General features: G+C 42.3%; 1 protein-coding gene across 3 annotated transcripts in view; it reads right to left on the bottom strand.

Annotated features, from left to right (window-relative positions):
• Positions 1 to 15,323, bottom strand: part of LOC311037148 (putative E3 ubiquitin-protein ligase HERC1) — a 79,127-nt gene extending 63,804 nt beyond the window's left edge. For all 3 annotated transcript variants that reach the window (XM_084046248.1, XM_084046250.1, XM_084046249.1), the window contains exons 1-16: positions 15,268 to 15,323; positions 14,142 to 14,229; positions 10,572 to 11,586; positions 8,490 to 8,585; positions 7,709 to 7,891; positions 6,662 to 6,874; positions 6,138 to 6,236; positions 5,825 to 5,921; positions 5,548 to 5,691; positions 5,118 to 5,245; positions 4,428 to 4,572; positions 3,532 to 3,703; positions 2,130 to 2,264; positions 1,477 to 1,642; positions 951 to 1,076; positions 518 to 727 (exon numbers count right to left, since the gene is read on the bottom strand). In XM_084046248.1, coding sequence (XP_083902374.1) covers positions 518 to 727; positions 951 to 1,076; positions 1,477 to 1,642; positions 2,130 to 2,264; positions 3,532 to 3,703; positions 4,428 to 4,572; positions 5,118 to 5,245; positions 5,548 to 5,691; positions 5,825 to 5,921; positions 6,138 to 6,236; positions 6,662 to 6,874; positions 7,709 to 7,891; positions 8,490 to 8,585; positions 10,572 to 11,555 — 2,898 coding nt within the window. In that variant the 5' untranslated portion in view covers positions 11,556 to 11,586; positions 14,142 to 14,229; positions 15,268 to 15,323. The remainder of the gene's footprint in view (positions 1 to 517; positions 728 to 950; positions 1,077 to 1,476; positions 1,643 to 2,129; positions 2,265 to 3,531; positions 3,704 to 4,427; positions 4,573 to 5,117; positions 5,246 to 5,547; positions 5,692 to 5,824; positions 5,922 to 6,137; positions 6,237 to 6,661; positions 6,875 to 7,708; positions 7,892 to 8,489; positions 8,586 to 10,571; positions 11,587 to 14,141; positions 14,230 to 15,267) is intronic.
• Between the last annotated feature and the right edge of the window lie 5,133 nt (positions 15,324 to 20,456).

Here is a 20,456-nt window from a genome sequence, read left to right as displayed (position 1 = left end):
AATCTGTTAGGAATTCATTGTGACACTGGCAATGTTGTGCTACCGTTCACAATGGGATCTGCACCCCATTAGTGGAACAATTTGACCGTATGCAAAGATCTGGCTTGTGTGACTTTAAGAAAACAGAGTTTTGGCTTTAATGTTGCTAAATATGTTTTCTGAATTTGGGTTAGAAACCATTTTGAAACTTGGATGTAGTTGATAATCTAACAGAGCGGTGTAGAAGTAGCCCCATTTAGCAGTAGTCAAATTACGTTCATATGCTTGCCCTAACGGACAAGACTCTGATCTTGTATCATAAAAATAATCCATGAATTATCGTGTGGAGCAAACATACGCAAATAAAGCCAAACATCAAGTTGTAGTTGCTTGGAATGTCCAATTACTCTAAACCTAAGTGACATTAACCAGTGCAACTGTAACTCAACATTTAGCTGACAGTCAATGTAATGCATCTCAATATTTGGAGTAAAATATAATATAAGCTGAACGATGGATAATACTATAAAATGTATACCGTGTAGAAGCCGATGCTTAGGAGAAGGGTCCTGAGTAGAACCTCCACCAAGTGGAGATGATCGTAGGCCTCAGGAAGGCTGGATGAGGAGGGTGGACAATCTGTGGGAATGCCTGAACCTGTCAGTTCCCCAGAGGTGCTGTATCCTAGTAGAGAAGCTACATGGCTCTGGTCCTGAAGGCTGCTTAGTACCATGTCTAACTGCAGACGCTAGACAAGAAAAGGACACAAAGGTTTTAGCACGTCTTTTAGGGGTACAACAGATAATGGAAATAACCGATTTAATAGATTATAAAAAAATAACGATAATCGATTGTAATAAAAATAATCAATTTGGGGAAAATATTCAAATTTGGATGGATAGAATAATCGATAGTTGCAGCCCTAGTGTCTTTTTACTTTTCAGGAATGCAAGGCACCACTAGTGTCTTACCTGTCCTTTGGAGAGGTTCTCCCAGCTCTCTGGGCCCTGAGGTAAGAGGGAGTGGAGCAATTCTGTTCTCTCTCTGAGTGGAGGGAGTAGTAGAGATGCCCCAGTGGACAATGTGCTCATCACCGCCTGCAAAAAATATATATTTAAAATATTGATTTGATGCTCATATTAACCTTAGAAAGTATTAACCCATTGAGACCTGGAACGCATCTGTGCCACTTAGATTTCTTTGGCTCGAGTCTTCAAAAATAGCAGATATACAAGCTCATAGCGCGGCACCGAGTGCCGCGCTATGAGCTTGTAGATCTGCTATTTTTGAAAAATCTTGAAACAAAATGTTTGGGATTTTTTTCAAAAAACTGTTAGGATTTAGAAAACATTTTTAAAATTTTCACATGCATTCCATAAATTCGACAGGGCTAAACCACACATGGACAAATGACAGCTGGGGACCCACAGCTGGGGACCCCCCCCCCCTGGAACCCCTTCAAGGAACCCCCTTTTGAGAACCAGTGGTTTACTGTACCTGTTGTATGGATTCTGGTACGTTGGAGTCTATAAGCCTGAAGAGGAGGTTTCTGAGGGGTCGACCCTGAGCCCCCAGGACCGTGGCACCGGTGCACCCAGCGTGGGCCAAGGACAAGTGGATGGACAGCAGCTTCATACACAGCAGCACAAACTGCTGCTGTTCCCTGAGGAGCAGACAGATAAAAGACAAAGAGACTGAAGCCCCTGACAAACTGCCCAGTGCAGTCCAATGTTAATTTTGACAGCAACATTTCTATTTAGTTTAGTCATAGTCTTTGGAACAAAATTCCATGTAGTTTTAGTCATATTTTAGTCATCTGAAATGTTTTACTTTTAGTCGACTAAATACCATGAGATTTTAGTCAACTAAATCTACAGTTGATTTAGTCGACTAAAGTGTATTTTGGCCGACCGTGATGGTGTTGTAATGCCTGATTTATACTCAGCTGTGTGACGAAAACAGCAAATCTACAAGCTCACAACGTGTCGCGCTGCGACGCGTTGTAGCTATTTTCGGAGAGTGACACAACCAAGCGTAAAATGTCTTGTCTTAGTTCTACTGGATCTCTTCTCCACTAGTCCCTCCCTAGCATATAGTCTATTTTAATTGTTGACGAAATTGTCAGTGATTAGTAACCATGGTAAGCACACCTTTTAGATGGGAATGGGGTGGGGGGGGTGGCGTCTCCTATGCCGTCACAGTAACGTTCCAGGAAGTTGCGCAGGTAGGTGAAAGTGCTCTCTTCTAGATCCACACAGAAGGGCCGATGCCACGCCACCAACTGTCTACAAGGAAAAAGGGTTCCCAGTTCAACAGTTTGGTGCATGATGTGCATAGAGGTGGCAGCGTCTGACCTGGGGACACTATTTTGAGCATGTCATTATGGGTATAATACATTATAACTTCAAGTACCCCAGTTTGATATGCATAAGACCACAGACCCCCATTTGATACCCTTTTTTATCTCTGTGACCCGAATCTGAACTGGTTCCAATTGTACAGCCCTGAAGACGATTTCGATGAGATCCGCTAAAGTATGCTAAACAGCCTCACACGATGCGCACAGGAAAGCACAAATCTCCACCAGGAGGCGTGGTCTAATAATAATAGTGATGTTTGCAGTTAAATTACTAACTACAGCCATGATGACAGAGTAGTGTTGCATGTGATTACCAGGCGTATATCGTCTCTATCGTTTACCTCCCGGGACGTCCAGATCACTTCACCTAAAACATATTATTTTCAAATCCAGCATGCTGGTTTGGTAACTCTACTTCTGTGATTTCACGATATCTCGGTTTCAGTGTAAGCTTTGCCGAGCATCAACACTTTAAACTCTGTAAAACGGGATAAATAATGACAGTATGTACGGATATGTTGTCACATTTATAAGAATATTTTGCTGTTAAGCTGAACTTGTTTGCAATTGACTAGTTCTGGTACAGTACATCCCATATTGGAGGGACAGGTTGTGTGTTGTGATTGGCCAGCCTGGTGGGAGGCTTATCCCATAGCCTCGTGGGACGATTGTGCTGCAATTACAAATGTAAATAAATGGCAGGTGTCATTGACCGATTTGAAAGGTATTTGAGTACTAACTGCGGTCCTTTGCCAGCTGGCTGTGTGCACACAAATATGACGCTGATTGGCCTAGAAGTATGAGAGATTAGCTACGGACAGACACACACACACACACACACACACACACACACACACACACACACACACACACACACACACACACACACACACACGTGCGTGCACACACACACACACACACACACACACACACACACACACACACACACACACACACACACACACACACACACACACACACACACACACACACACACACACACACACACACACACAAATGTGTGTCTCAACGCATGTCTCATGTCTTAAAGCATGAGATAATTAGGGGGACATTTAAATGATCAAGTAAACATGTAGCAGACTGTCCAATTTTATCTGATCATGGTTCTATGGTAGCTACTCAACTAAATACAAAAAAAGCACACGTTTTGTTTAGTCTAATTGAGATGTTACCTATCTGTGGGGACTGCAGTCCAAACCAGGCTGTGGGAGGTGCCAGCTGTGATCTGTTGAATTGATACACCCTCTAGACCAATCACCTTCTTGGGTTTGGTGACACGTGTAGTAGTGTGACCTTGTCCACACTGTCCCATGGCATTGTTGCCCCAAGCGTAAACTTCATTCTCTGGAACAGAACAGGGCGTGAGGAGAAGAGCACAGAACATTCTAGGACAAAATTATGTATAGCACCTGCAAACCTCTATGCATGAATGATCCACTTACATTTAACTACTTTCAGCCTGGTGTCCCTATATATATTTGAGCAGGTCATAATAGGCAAAAAAACATTGTTCGCTGTTTTCAGCACACCATGAAAGAATAAGGCTTTTAACGGGGCGGCAGTGGCTCAGGGGTAGAGTGGCCGGCAGAGTGGCCGGATGGCAACCGTGAGGTTCCCAGTTCGATCCCAGGCTCCCACAGAGTTAGTGTCGAAGTATCCTTGAGCAAGACTCTGAACCCCTAATTGCTCCCAATGAGCAAGTTGGTGCCTTGCATGGTTTCCTCCGCCATCAGTGTATGAATGTGCGTGTGAATGTAATGCACAATCTATGTAAAGCACTTTGGATAAAAGTGCTATAAAATGCACCTATTACCATTTACCATTTAAACCCTATATAATACGTTGAAATGGGTCCCCTAGGGGTCTGTACATGGCCCCCTCTTTTTCCACTCTACACCAAATCTCTCAAAAATAGCCAATCTACAAGCTAGGCTATTTGTGCCGAACGTTTGCCTATTATGACATGGCCAGATTTGGGACGCTATGGTTCAAGTGGCTGAAGAAATCGAAAAAACATTCATTTAAGGAACACAGTTATCAGTCAGGTGGTAGTCTGCAATGGTCTTACCATGGGACAGAGCCAAACAATGACTGTCTCCACAACAAATATCAATGATCTTGGTGACGCCGAGTTCCTCAATGAGCCTGGGCCTCAGAGAAGTGGTATCAGACGAGCCACAGCCCAGGCACGGGCCACAACCCCATGCAAACACCTGGGGGAGACAAATGTCTGTAATACAGTATAGGGAAAGCATTTGGATGCCAACACACAGTAATAATATATCTACTATACAGTACAATCTAACATGATACCGGGTTATGACCCTTACTGTACATAGTTCAAGTAAAAGCAAGAAGGGTTTTGCACACCTCAAGTACCTTGAAAGGTCTGTAGAGGGGGAAAAACAAACACTGCACCTACTGTATTAAAATTATATGTATTTGGCCACGGACCCCCATCTCATAATAATTTGTTCCAGAGACCCCCCCCAGAAGCAAATATTGGAGTTAAAATGTTTGCTTTAAAAATATATATATATTCAAAGATTTGCAAAAATGTTGACGATAAACATAATTAAATAGCAGATCTACAAGCTGAGCTTGTATGTCTGCTATTTTTGAATAGACAAAGAAATCTAAGCCAACGGTACAGGTGAAGACAGTAGTATGTGCGATTCTGTACTTCTCCTTCTAGGTTCAGGCAAAAGGAATGTCTACAGAAAAGTATAATAGGTAGTTGCATCCTATATTATCTCACCTGTCCAGAAGAGGTGAGGGCCAGAGATGCCAGGCTGCCAGCACAGACCTTCCTGATGACAAATCCATGCAGGGCCTCTATTGCCTTGGGGCGGTATGCACGGATGGTGTCTCCATGGCCTAGTTTACCTGTCATCAACATACCATTACTGAATATACTGTACAACAACAATAAGACTCCTGTCGTAATAGATCAATATGGATAATACTTTGGGTGCTGTCCTTCACAAATAACATTTAGGTTCTAATTGTGCAAGTACTATCATCACACAAGATGTCTGGATTCCTCTCAATGCAATATTGCTAATACAATTCAAGCAACATATGTCAAATGTTCTGCCCAGTTAAGTGTAATTTTGATGTACCAAAAGAACAAGAGTACAGGACGATTACATGCTTGAGTTAAACCGGAGAGACATGTTTAAGCATACCATTGTCCCCTCCTCCAAAGGACCACACGATGCGTCCATCTTGGGAAACGGCGATGGTGTGCGAGTTGCCACAGACCACCTGACCTACGCCACTGATGTCTTTCACTAGTGTAGGTACGTTCCGATTGTGACTGTCACTAAGGCCTTTAAGAAAGACAGAGAGAGATAGAGTTCAAAACTGGGATTAGGACTTAGGAATTTTACCCATACGCCACCCGAGTCCCCACATTGATGTTGTTGAACCAGATAAGGAAAACTCTAGAAATAAGAAACGTACCTAGCCTGCCATAGTCCCCATGTCCCCAGGTGTAGAGTTCTCCATCATTAGTGACAGCAGCACTGTGTCTGTAACCAGCAGACACACAAACGACAACCTGGCCAAATACAAACAGGACAATCAGGAAAATGTCACATGGAAAGAAGGAGATGTAACACTAAGAAACAAATAATCACAAGCTACATAAAGCTGCTTTGTTTAGAAAGCATAATGGTGAGAATGAATCACAAAAGTCAGTTGCAGCTAATATTTTCCATTGGTCATTTCCTCAAAAAGCAGATGCTTTTTCACAAAGAGCTAAAAGCAGGCTTACTTTCCCTACAAGAGGTCCTTGTATTAGCTTGGGATATTTCTGCGTTGCACTATTCCCATGTCCCAGCTTCCCATGTTCTCCATCGCCCCAGCTGAAAACCTGCAAGAAAGATCAAAACAAATACTGGATGATTTTTTTAATGTTAGGGGGGGAGGGGGCAGATTGAGCTGTTCAAACAGTGATTTCCTAAATGTATACAACAATTATTTTCACATTATTTTAGTTTTCAACATTAAAAATGATTTGTTGCCCCGTCTTTAAACTTAAAAACGCAGTGATGAAGTACAACAAAATCATATTCTATAATTTGTCGCAGCTTAAATTAATTGTCAACAACGCGTAGCCTGTTCTGTTTACTTGAGGTCAAGAATCTGTCTTGGCAGAAAGAAATCCAGAGTATACGAGAGCCTCTCAATTGAATTGTCATGACCCTTTATGCTTTATGCTTTGAACATGTCACAGAAGCAACCATAACACCATGGAGAAGACAACCAGAGGCAATCCCTCAAGGCAATCCCTCTTACCTCTCCCTCCGCTGTGATGGCTAGCGTGTGCCCGTTGGAGCCCTTAGAGGAGGACACCTTCTTCATGTTTTTGTGGGGCTCCAGCACCAGTTTCTTGGGCATGGACTGATTGTTGGAGTCCCCCAGGCCCAGGCGGCCATAGCTGCCTTTCCCACATGCCTTCACTGAGCCGTCCGCAAACACCGAAAATGTACAATACTGGCCTGCCTCCAGCTGAAAGAAAGAGGTTGGGCTAAATAAATAAGTAAGGAAGGTTGTGGCCCATAAATGAAAGATACAATCTTAACATATCAGGACTATATTTTAGGTTAAAGCTTCATTGTGCGATAAGCAGCCCCTACTGATAAACAAGGGCAATTACAATAACAAGCCATTGTGTTTCAAAACAAGCCAGTGCTCTCCCTCCCCTGTGACCTGTTCCCCTGGCTGTCCATCCCTTATCTATCACAAAACTTTACACAAACCCAACAGCCTATGGCACGCAAAGAAAGAACAACTTAGTTACTACCTGGAGGCAGTTTTTTGAAAAAACTTATGTTGCTATAATCAGTGGTTCTCAAACTGTTTCATGTCAAGGACCAGCCAAAATGATATGTATTTGTCCACAGAGCCCCATCTCAAAATATGTTGTTCCAGGGACCCCCCCAGAAGCAAAGGTTTGAGTTAAGAAAAATTGCTTTAAAAAATATATATATTCAAACTAAGATTTGCACAAAAATGTCAAGATTTTTCAAAAATATCAAATCTACAATGAGCTTGTATATATCTGCTATTTTTGAAAAGCCAAAGTATAAAATAATGGTTGAAGTGGTTACACAGATGCGTTCCCGGTTTTAATCGGTTAAGAGGCAACCTATGCTAAGCACGTTCCGTACATGTCAGCGATTATAGCCGCTCGACAAAGCCGGATGCCGGTGGTGGGCAGGTACTTTACCACTGCGCCACCCGAGCACATCCCTGACATTCTATTCAAAGCCTCACACACACACACACACACACACACACACACACACACACAGGAAAAAGGCCAGTGCCACGGTACCGTACCATCTGTGCATCGCTGAAGCCTTGTGCCAGCTTGGGCTGCAGAATCTTCTCCAGGGTTCCCTCTGCCAGCTGGTGGCTGCTGTTGCTGCCCCACACATACACCAAGACCGCATCGTTCTCTGAGCCGGGCACGGTCGTACCTGTGCTGCACGAGCACTGGCAGTAAGAGGCCAAGTTACAGATCTGACACAGGGGAGAGGGAGAATATGGCCATAAAGATCAGTGGCGGAAAGTAGCTAGTCAAGTACTGCACTTAAAATACAATTTTGAGGTACTTTTCCTTTACTTGAGTATGTCCATTCAATTATCAATACTTTATACTTCTACTCCACTACATCTCAGACGCAAATATATAGTACTTTTTAATCCCCTACAATTATTTGAAAACTTTTCTTACTTGTTACTTTGCAGATTTTGATTATTATTACAAAACGTGCTTTTACCACTAAAGCCATATTTTGTACTTCAGCTATTTGAAAATGGCCGTTCCGCCGTGAGTAGATCAACTAGTCTTTGTAAACAATTGTGAAATTCATAATGAGTACTTTTACTTAGTACTGTATTTCGATGCCAATGCTTTACTCAAGTACACATTTGAATACAGGCCAGAGTATTTCTATATTGTGGTATAGCGACAAAATCTGAACACTACTTCTACCACTGATAAAGATTCAGTCATAGGGTGGACAGTAAAGGAGTTCTGTATTAAAAACACAAATCACATGAACATTTTGCGAGTCCTTGTAAAATCCACGATTGATTCACACGTTTCATTTCTTACCTCTTCAAACAAACAGAGAGCCACCTGGGAGAGTCTACAGAGTCCATCTGCATCTTTCTGCAGTACCTGAGTATTGACGGAGTCCCCAGCGAAACCCTGAAGGTATCAAAAAACAGTAACTGCGTTTGATCTTGATCTTAAACAAATCAACCTTTGAAGATGATATATAATCGTACTACAGCCGGGCTGGGCCATATCAATATTATATTATCTGTGATCGTGATATAGTCTGTGATTTTGGCTATAGTGTAATATTGAGATACAGTATGGCAAAAGTGTTGTCTTTGTGCAGTCTGCATTGCAGTAAAGTGATGTAATGTTCTGAACTTACCTCCTTTACCTGCCTTTAACCACTATTATATAAGCGCTACTGATGATTAGGCTATACCAAAAATCTCATTGTGTAAACATGTTGTGAAAGCATAAATAGCCTTACCCACAATATGAATGTTGAAAAATATTACGATACTCGATTTTGGCCATACTACATAAGTTAAAAAAAACACAAGACAGACAGACAGACAGACAGACAGACAGACAGACAGACAGACAGACAGACAGACAGACAGACAGACATTGAGCACCGCTGCTATAGTGGTGCTGAAACACACTTACAATTGCATGTGTTATCTGCAAAGTGTGACTTATGTTTGAATCACCAGTTCATCAAAGGTTGCTATTTGAAATGTAAGTGTCAGGTTTTTGCTGTCCCACAATCACTTTGCAAGTCTTTTGCATGAGGAAGTAATGACAAATTGACAATACAGCTACACAAGTTGACAATCAACTGTACATGAAATTGTAAGCTGTACACAGCTACGTATATCTGAAATGTGGCAGACCAATGAGACCATGCCAGCATACAGTAGTCTCAGGAGAGATTTCAGACCTGTGTACACTGTGTGTGTGTGTGTGTGTGTGTGTGTGTGTGTGTGTGTGTGTGTGTGTGTGTGTGTGTGTGTGTGTGTGTGTGTGTGTGTGTGTGTGTGTGTGTGTGTGTGTATATGACACACTCCGCATGAGATGGAGAGTCACACTGTTCTCTATTTTCTCCTTGCTGTGAAGCAAATAGAGAACAGTACAGAATGACCTCTGTAAAAAATGATGTCTGTACTGCTGTAATTGAACAACCACAATGTAGGCATTTAGCAGTATAGGGCTGCAATCTGCAGCAATTTAATCGATTATAAAATATAATCGTTATTTTAATAAAATAATCTATTTCGGCTATAGGCTAAAACTTCGACAAGCTTGTTGATATTTTCACTATTTATGTACGACACTGTTGGACGATGAAGAATAAAAATAATGCTTAAGTGGTTCATTGATTCGTTGAAGTGTAAAAAAGAAATGAGTGAATATGAAAAAAAGGTGCTTCTCAATTATTTGATTAAGCCAAAAAGTAATCGATGGATTAACCCCTAGAAAATAATTACTTGTTGCAACCCTATTTAGCAGAGAGAGAGAGGGCAGAATCGGCAAAGCTGTGTAAGCATGAACTCTCTAGTCAATATAAAGATAAATAGTCAAGTACTGAGAGAATAATGTAGCGTAGTGCCTCGAGGAAGCTTGGATGCCAGGTAAACGGTGAACGACTACAACTCCAATCAGGTTTTGTGTAAGTGGAACGAACAAGGGATATTTATTTGAGCCAGAGTAGCTCAGTGCAGAGACAGATGCAACAGTGGGAAACACAACAGCTGCCTTTGTGCTAGTTGGAGCCACAGTGCTTTGTGGGTAGTGTATGGATTACTGCAAAATGAGTGTGATGCACTCATCACAAAAAAAACTGTCTTTGCACGACTTCAATACAACAAAATCACAAGATCACCAGCACTCACTTCAAATCCTTATGTTTTATCGTCTGGCAAGGGCAGCAACAACACACTAACATGTTTTGGTGTCAAAAACGTGTTCACCTATTACGACATGCCCACTGTTATTAATGATAGCTATAGTTATGACAGGGTGAAGGACAAATGCACAATACATGTGTGATTTATGCTTATGATCCAGAACAGACTGACTGAGTGACTGACAATGACGCATAGGCCCAAATATTAAGGATTGTTTTTTACGTACCGAGTACTGCTTCATTTGGAGAAGGGTTTGATGAATGAGTTCAAAGCCCACACCTGCCTCTGTCGTGGACTGCTGGGATGTCATTGAAGATGACGAAGATTGGGAGGACACGGAAGAAGATGCAGCGGAGGCAGCCAGCGCTACCTCCACCCACTCCAGCAGAAACTTCAGGGAGCCCCTCTGCATAGCAAGTCCCAGCAAGAGCTCCAGGGCCAGCCTACGACCAGCCCGGTCCGCCCCGCCAGCTCCACAGCTCACAGATGTCTTTTTCAGGAAGTTAGTCACCTGCGCCAAACAGTCCAATCCAACCGCCGGGATCTTGTTCTCATTGGCCAGGGAGAGTGGCGGCAGCGAGGCCAGCACCGAGGACGCCGTTTCCAGCACATCGTTGCAGAGCGCCGCCCCGGGATCCAAAGATGCCGCGTATCGCCAGTTCTGCTGTAGCAAGGAGAACAGCAGAGTAAGGCCAGTCCTCACACCCATCTCTATCAGAACATCTGTGCCCGATTTTGCTCTGCACGTGTCGCCAGGCAGCCAAGGCTCCGAGGCTGGCTCCACGGCACCGTTCTCCTCCCCGGTAGTTGTGGACTGGGGCGGCGGCTGTGTGCGGAATCGGTCGTGGTGCTTGTTGTGGAGGGCATAGTAGATCCTCTGGAGCGCCACCAGTCTGTGGTGGAGGCCCAGAGCATAGGGGCTCCGCGAAAGCACGTGGTTAGAGAGGCGCCGCTGGCAGTCGAGCAACGCCGACAGATACTCCTCCCTCTCCTCGACGGCACAAGACTCGTACTGGAAGTCCGGTAGGCGAGGACCGATGAGCTCTTGGACAGGCTGCGACAGGCCCACCACCTCCTTGTTGTGGAGCAGCTTGTCATAGAGAGTGGCGGCACCATGTCTCGTGGCTGTTTGGACACCATCTTCTGACGCCCAGGCACTGTTTAGATGATCCTGCCACTTTTTCATCACATGGGTCTGGAAAGGCACCATGTCAGAGCATTAAATCAACTCTGGAGTACACCTAAGAGAAAGAGACAACCATTGGATAAGTTAATGGAACCTGTGTGTAATTAACAATTAACAACATTCACATGCGCCAATGCCCCCCTTCCCTCATATCCACGCTTCTTACATTTTGGAAATGGCACAAATACAGTATAGCTACTCATTTGCTTACAATGTTTGTTTCTCATATTTGTAGACGATATTTTATTCCTCTCAAGTATCCAATATTGTTTCAAAGGCTTTAGAATTCTGCAGGAATGTACCAGCCACTCTCTCCTTGGCTTTACCACACTAATATACTAATATCAAATGCCCATGTAGGAAAGTGTTCTATAGTGTCGCTGTCGGGCAGAAACCTTGTACAGTATGTCTAAAACCGTTACTTTTCGGGAAATGGAAAAAATAACCTGTGTTAACTTTCAATGGATCCAATGTACACAAAGTAGTTATTATCTAATCGCAAGCTCTTGTTAATATTTTTCATTGGTTTAATAAAACCCACAGATAGATTAATTAATGAAAAAAACGTAAAAATATGAAAGATTAAGATACAAGGTTTCTTCCAGACAGGAACGTTATGCAGATGATAAACTGGGTCAACTGGGCCTCCAAAATGAAGCTCATGACATGATACGGCATGACAAATCCAGTATGACTAAACAGTAGTTATATATAGTCCCACATGGATTTTTTAGGAAGCAATAATAATTCAATAAATAAACATTTGGCAGCCAAAAATGACTTCTTACCAATATATTGCCACATGTTTTAGAATACTTTATGTGTGACTGAATACAATACATACAATACATGTATGCTGATATTCAGGTATTTTCAAACCAGAACGAAGCATTGATATTATCCTTCATGACTTGTGCTCTGAATATGTACAGGTAAAACATTTTTTTAAGATCTTCCGTCTTTATTGACATTTTAAACATCAAACCAAATAATCACCCAAGCGATGTAGCCTATCTGTCTGTTTAGCTGTATTGATGAGGAATTCCTATGGATGTGATTATGACTGCATGCACATTACTGCCTTCTTCGATTATGTTGCCACACAACCCATTAGCTATGAAATGAAGACAAGACACATATCCCTCCAGTCCAGACGTACACAGTAAAATCGTGTTAAGTTCACTCCGAAGAATGTAGGAGTTAAATTATACTGTATATAGGATCACTGGGAAGGGCTGACTCATCAATATATGTGCGTGTTGATTTCCATGGTGGGGTCAAGTCAGCGACAGAGGGCCTGTCCTGGACTAAGGAACACACCAGTAGTAAATAGTAAGGCAACTTGATGCCTGTCGTGTCCCCGTCCTCCCCCCCTGTGATCTTATCTACACATATGTTCTGTTTCAGAGAGAAAGCTGTCATCATCGTCTCTCAACTGGGCACACGTGGTGTCCCTTTGACACACGATCCAAATACGGTGCAAAAAAAAACAGCAAGGGTCACACACAGCCTCGACCCAGCCTGTATGCTCCACATTCCCATCCTGCTTTCATAACTAACAAACAGCAAAGTTTTGAGGAATAACATTAAGCACACGGCTAGTCCTACCAAGCCTACTATAGCCAAGTGTACAAGTCACAAACTGGTTCATGCCATTCAGTCAAAAACTAATACAAAAAAAGAAAATACACACATATACATTTCATAGCACAATGTTGAGCTGTAAAAAACACTGAAGCTACTTACTGTACCAGGTTATTTCCATACTCAAGCCAAACCACATTCTTATGTTCCTCATTGGCATTCATACCTTCCATCAACGAGGAACATGCACAGCAGTACACGGTCTCATTATATGACCTACTGACTGCCTCTTTCATTACGGTATTGTGCAGTCACAGCTCTTCATCTCTCTTGCCTCGCCTATGGCCCGCCGGCTATATGGTTTCCACTCTTGACAAAAATAACAAGAAGCAGTGATACAGCAAAGGCCTTGACAGTTGAGTCAACTCCCTCATTATAACAACCAACCAGCAGTAGTGTGGGCGCAAGGGACCATGTCATGACGCCTCCAGTGTGGAAGGATCAAACATGAGCATTTAGGACCTAAACCGTCAATTCCTGCACTGAAAGGCTATCGCTTGCCTTACACCTGTCAGGCTTTACACAGCACAGTCACAAATTTGCAACCATAATTTAAACCATTGGTTCTCAAACTATTTCATGTCAAGGAAACCCAAATATCCATTTGGCCGCATACCCCCCATCAGAAATATTTTGTGCCAGGGACCCGCATACAAGATTGTGTGGTTAAATGTTTCTAACATATAAAAAAATTGACAAATAATTTCTAGATGTTTTGAAAATAGCACATATACAAGCTCCTGTGGAGCTTGTATATGTGCTATTTTCAAATAGCCAAAGTAGGTTAAACAGATTTTGATGCTATATTAAATAATTTTGCTAGGGACCCCCGCTGGAACACCCTCAGGGTCCTGATTTAAACACCCAATGGCCAAATCGGAATGCAGGCAGCATTAGATCAGATCTGATTTGATGAGAATCTGTTTTACGGCAGACCAAGATATTCTGAAGAAAGATGTCACCAACCTTGGTCATTAATGGGTTAATTCCAAAAGGTGTCATGCAGCATGATCTCTCCCAGCAGCAACTCTCTCTCTGCAGGCTGCAGGTACAGCTATAATCACACCTCAGTCACATCACATTACATGCATTTTACTCACATCAAATGTTAAAATCAAGACTATAAGACCTAATGTAGCAAGATATCAGTATACCTGACTGATTGATGCCTTGATGACGCATGATTATGTTTAAAAAAAAATATATATATACTAGCCTTGGATCAAGACTAGATGTATTTTATCGATTTTGATGATCGATATTTTTATATCTACGATACAAAAATGTCCAAATAGATTAAATACATCTATATGATCCAAGGCTATATATATATATTTACAATCAAATCAGATAAAAGCTATAACATTGCATTATCCACCTCTACGTTTATCCCCACCCGGGGAAAACAGATATTAACTGTGATGACATGCAGTATAAAATATATATATATATAGTTCAACATTCTGGCTAATAATGTGAGTTGCCTAACATTAGCTGCCTAGCCTGTTGGGAGCTATTTTTACAGCATATTGCTGGCAGCACCGTTGCTGCTGTGTTACAGTTTGCTATGGTAGTGACAGCTGATCCACATGACAGCCTACAGAACAGCATAAATTCACCTTGCCATTTTCCACCAGTATGACCTATAGCGACGAAACGCGGGCATTCGACACAACGACACAAATTGTCTCTCATTATTTCCATGTTACACCGACAACATACATACAGTACAGATAGGAAGGTCTGTCTGCATCTATATGGGACTCCGCCTTTCTTTGGTGTTTCGCCCGGGTGGGCGTGGTTATATGCCTAACCCTAACCCTAACCACCCAAAAAACTATGGCTTCGAAACCACGCCCACCTGGTCGAAACACCAAATAAAGAGGCTCTCCCCAGCATCTAACAGGCTAACGGCGGCTAGCTGCAATGCAGCTAATCCTGTCTGCTAATGCTGCTAACGTTGCATTAACCTGACGTTACTACAGTATACCGTAGTGAAGGCTTCTCTAAAGGTAAACACACACACACAGACACTGACACACACAGACACAGACACACACTAAACATCTGACTGGAGCCACCGCCTACCTACCTTTACTGATGGACTGTCATTGTCCCAAGGAGTAGAGTAGTACAACACTGTTTCTCAACCAGTGGTCCACGGACCACTAGTGGCCATATGGCATAATGACAGGTGGTCGTGAAGTCGTCTAAGATCCATATGGAAGGGACGCTGTGATATCAGACCCGCAGGGGCGCAAATCCGATTCTACCCTGAGGGGGACCCTCGAAATCTTTAATTTTTACATTACATTTTTACTTACATTTTTTTTATTAAATGTCTCTCTCTGGGGTCTAATTTAGACCCTAAATGATATAATAAAATAAAAAAAATTGTAAAACAAGTTGCCAGTTAAAGTATGGCCATATTATGCAGGGCTAGGGTTTCTGTAGCCCTAGAATGTCTGTGATCTTACATGTATTTGGAATACATGAAATGTATGTAAGATCACAGACATTCTAGGGCTAGGGATTCTTGTGTTCTGAGCCTCAGAATATTTGATCAGCTTCATTTGGATGGCACATTGCAAAGTGCCAGTAGGTGCTATCCTAAATGCAGGTCATGGATGGGGCCTCATTTATTATAAACTAGAAAGGTGCGCTCCGCGGAGCGCATCTCTGCCAGTCCGGGTTGCCTAAACCCAGAGCTGCAAGAAGAAGAAGAAGAGGACATTCTTGGCAGCAGACAGGGGGTGAGGAGGTCAGTCCAGAAGGAGCTGAAGAGGGATCAGAACAGCTATAAGGAGAAGAGGCTGTCGTGCAAGCTCCAGCAGAACAAAGCAAGGAGGTACAGTATGGGCCCGGGGTCCTGCAGTGACTGCAGGAGGCATAACACCAGACATCTGAGCAGTTTTTATCTAGCAACAATCAGTCTGCTGAACAAGTGCTAAGCGCTGGTCACCAACACCATGGCCTTTAATTGAAATGCGTTTTATTTTTACACTGATTTGAAACCTGTGTTCCTTTTTTTTGCTTAACTTTTTCTGTCACTGCAATAGCACGTTTCTGCACAAACAACAATTCCAAAAATAGCTGCAAGCAGCGATAATACAGGGCCAGTGAATGAAGAAGAGAGAGAGAGAGAGAGAGAGAGAGAGAGACAGAGACAGAGACATGGAAACGGAATAGATTGAAGAGAGAGAGAGAGAGAGAGAGAGAGATGGAAACGGAATAGATTGAAGAGAGAGAGAGAGAGAGAGAGACACATGGAAACTGAATGGATTGAAGAGAGAGAGAGAGAGAGAGAGAGAAAGAGAGAGAGAAAGAGAGAGAGAGAGAGAGATACATGGAAACGGAATAGATCGAAGAGAGAGAGAGAGAGAGAGAGAGAGATACATGGAAACGGAATAGATTGGAGAGAGAGAGAGAGAGAGAGATGGAAACGGAATAGATCGAAGAGAGAGAGAGAGAGAGACATGGAAACGGAATAGATTGAAGAGAGAGAGAGAGAGAGAGAGAAAGAGAGAGCCATGGAAACGGAATAGATTGAAGAGAGAGGGAGACATGGAAACGGAATAGATTGAATAGAGAGAGACATGGAGAGACACTACCTGTAGTGCTATAGCTTCATCCAGGCTGAAGTTGTCTGTTGAAGATCATAAACTTTTGCCTTCTTCCATGAACCAAGCCCCTGTTTCACTAACACTAAGATCACTCGTTCACAAACCATTTACCAATAGAGAAATTGTATGTCTCCTCGGAACCGAAACCAGTGAAAGCAACCGATCTTCAAGCTCAGAAACACGTTGCTATCTGAAACGTTTTGAGATTGTAGATTGGCTATATTCAGAATGAAGTATGTCATACATTGAAAAAACATACTCTCAAATAAGCATTTCAGGTTATCTTTAACAATTGCACATGAATTAATTGACAAAATCATGTTGTGTGCAATGCAACTTTAATGAAGTCCGCATCAAGTGAGGCTTGAACTGGCGACCTTGTGGCTGAGAGGCACACGTTTAAGCAAGAAGCCATTGGACCAACAGACAAGAATTTGGGAAAAGGTGATGACAGAGATGATACAGTTTCACACAAATAAAAAGTGTAAAAAGTTTCATGCAGATTGCACAAAAATCCCAGGAGGAGATAGATTTTAACAGCTTTTCATGTAATTCAAAATGGTGGTAGATCTAAAGGTCAGAGGTCAAAAGTCAGAGTGTGAAAGTTGTTCATCATGAGTAGACGCATATGTGTATTGAAGTTTCATGGCTGTAGGTCAAACAGGGCATGAGTTGTACCTGTTGAAAGTTGGCATTTTCAATTGAGTGCTATAGCGCCACCTTTTGACGAAAGATTGTGAGATTTATTTCTTGATAGTTTTTTATGACCATCTATCATATGGCCGAGTTTCGTAAAAAGCGTATGCACGGTTCAGCCAGAACTGGCAAAAACGTCAGAAGAAGAAGAAGAAATGGAATAATGCCAATATCAAAACGGGTCCATGCTGGAAGCCTGGCCCCGCAATAATAATAATCATCATCATCATCATCTATCTATAAACCTCAATCTATAAACCTCATAACACGTTGCGATGCAACACGCCGTGAGCTTGTATAGCGGCTATTTACGATGTATCGTATAAAATATCATCAGTGAACTGCGGTTATGAAAGTAACCTTAAAAGGTTTAAGTGGTTAACCTGCTCTCACCCCTCTCATCCTCTTCTCCAACCCCTCTTCATCTCTAGCATTATGTCATTGTATCCCACAGATATCAGCTGATCTCCGGCATTAAACACATAACTCGCCGGCTCAAATCAACATTCACAGGCTACTATGTGATGACTGACAAGGCTGGACAAGGCATTAACAAAGCCACCGTAGGGCTGTAAACGCATTGGTGTTTTGTGGGCTCATAAAGTTACCAAGCTGTGTGTGGCAAACATAGATGCCTGCAAAGATGCCTACCTACAGGCTACAACAAGAGCCCTCATGAAGTCTTAGAACTGACTAAGAGTCCTGCTAGTGCCCCCTAGAGGCCATACTGCTCATTACACTGAACCACATGGAATCAAAAATAGTACCAACATTAAAGACCTACCAAGTGCCTTTTAAATGACAAATAAGTGGAAATTTGGCCTAAAGGGAGTGCTAGAGGAAAGTGGAGTTTTTCTCTCATTCTATCAGTCTTTACAGATTGAGAGGGAGTGTGGTTGTGTGGAATGACACAAAACTGTATTGTGCGACTAGACAATAAACTGTTATTCCTCACTCTTCTTCCCTTCCCACCTACCTTCTCTACCTTCCCTCTGTATACTTGTTCCTCTCTTCTTCCCTTGCTTCTCTTGTTCTGTCCTCTTGTCCCTTTTCCAGGCTGAAAGAAAGATGGTGGCTGATGCAGAAGCACAAACTCCAGAAGAGTTTTTTTGAGGAACGACTAAATCGGGCCAAGAGAGCTCAGTTCAGTAGGTGACCTGTCATGGAATCTGAACTGCAAATGTCAGCAAGAAAACATCAGTCTGTCTGTAGGCTAATAAAGGTTTCGGTATCTCAAGACGTTGAATATTTCTCTGCCACATGCAATTACATACAAACTGATTGATTGATGTACTTTATTTAGTAAGACATGAGAACATCAGTACATGGAAGTACAAATTCACAATACAAGGTCTACTAAACAGACTCATTAAGCACTGAGCTTGTTTAAGATGAGATCCCCATGCACACAAATCATGATGAGACTGACTGGCAGTCTGGCAGAAATGCCACATGGACAACTTGTTCCATGCCTGCTGAATTGTGACTACCTTGCAAGAACAAAAACTAAAACTTTATGTACATGGTTATGGGCAGTTTGCCAAGGATAGTTTTATAGAAAATATTCTACTGTGGCACCCAACACATGGCAAAGGATGGCCAGTCAGGTTGTATAAAATAGAGGTGAATCATGCTGACCAATTTCAGATACGGATCTATTTTCTGCTGCAGCACCTTACTAAGTACACATAATGTAGTCTTATGTGGTCTACTGTATGTAGTTCCTAACAAATATTTGTTCCATATTGACAATGGAGGAAAAACGTTGTCCTCCACTGTCAATATGGAACAAATATTAGCTGCGAACTACAATCGACGAGGCAGTAACAATTAGGTTCTCAGAGAAGCTAATTGTTGCTGCCTCCATTACCGTCCCAGAGCTTTGTAACACATCCTTGTTTGTTTACTGGGATATTAAAACATACATACAATAAAAGTAAGACGGGAGGGGCCGTCTTACTGATTGGTTTCATTGTTTTTATTGTTTGATATACAGTAGGTGAAGACAGACCTGCGAAACAGGCCGCAGTGGGACCATGGGCATGCTACTGAGAATCCACAGGCCTGGCCACCTCTGGTCCAGTTCACCTCTGACAGAACTACACCCCTGATTTATACTTGGTTGCGTGCTTGTAGATCTGCTATCTTGAGTGTGAGACACTGGCACACAATTAAATATAAATCAGGCTTTAGAGATAGCTATGGGGAAAAAAACAGCAACCAGGCTGCAAACTTTGGTACTGAGGCTAATACAACACCATCTGTAAGCAGTGGGTCAATGTATATTAATAAATAGATTTCAGTAAATATGTTCTATATATGTTCCAAATATGTTTGTTTTGCTATCGAATGTCATTTCACTGGGGTCCCCCAGGAGTATACCTGGCCCCTACCTTTACTCTCTATGCTCAATATCTTTGCTGAAAATCCTGGAGAAAACATTGAGTGTCAGGTTGACAAAATAAAAGCACACCTGAGAAGCATGTCAAGGTTGCAGAGACAAAGATATCAAACGTTAATATGAATTTAGGTCTCACACACTTAATGCTGGAGCCTTTCATTCAATCCTAGGAAGCATCTGTGTGTGTGTGTGTGTGTGTGTGTGTGTGTGTGTGTGTGTGTGTGTGTGTGTGTGTGTGTGTGTGTGTGTGTGTGTGTGTGTGTGTGTGTGTGTGTGTGTGTGTGTGTGTGTGTGTGTGTGTGTGTGTGTGTTTGTGTGTGTGTCACAATTTCCCAAAAATAGCAGATATACAAGCTCATAGCGCGGCATGAAGTGACGCTCTATTATTTTTGAAATATTTGGAAAAACTTTGCTTTGAATATATATATATATTTATTTTAAGCAAACAGTTTTTACTCAAATCTTTGCTTCTCGGGATCCCTGGAACAAAACATTTTGAGATGGGGTGACCAAATATATATTATTTGACATGAAAAACTTTTGCGCACCACTGATATAGCA

This window comes from Gymnoscopelus microlampas (assembly GCF_963454915.1).
Source record: "Gymnoscopelus microlampas genome assembly, chromosome: 21".
NCBI classification, from domain to species: Eukaryota; Metazoa; Chordata; class Actinopteri; order Myctophiformes; family Myctophidae; genus Gymnoscopelus; species Gymnoscopelus microlampas.
This window is presented reverse-complemented; position numbering and strand designations above follow the sequence as displayed.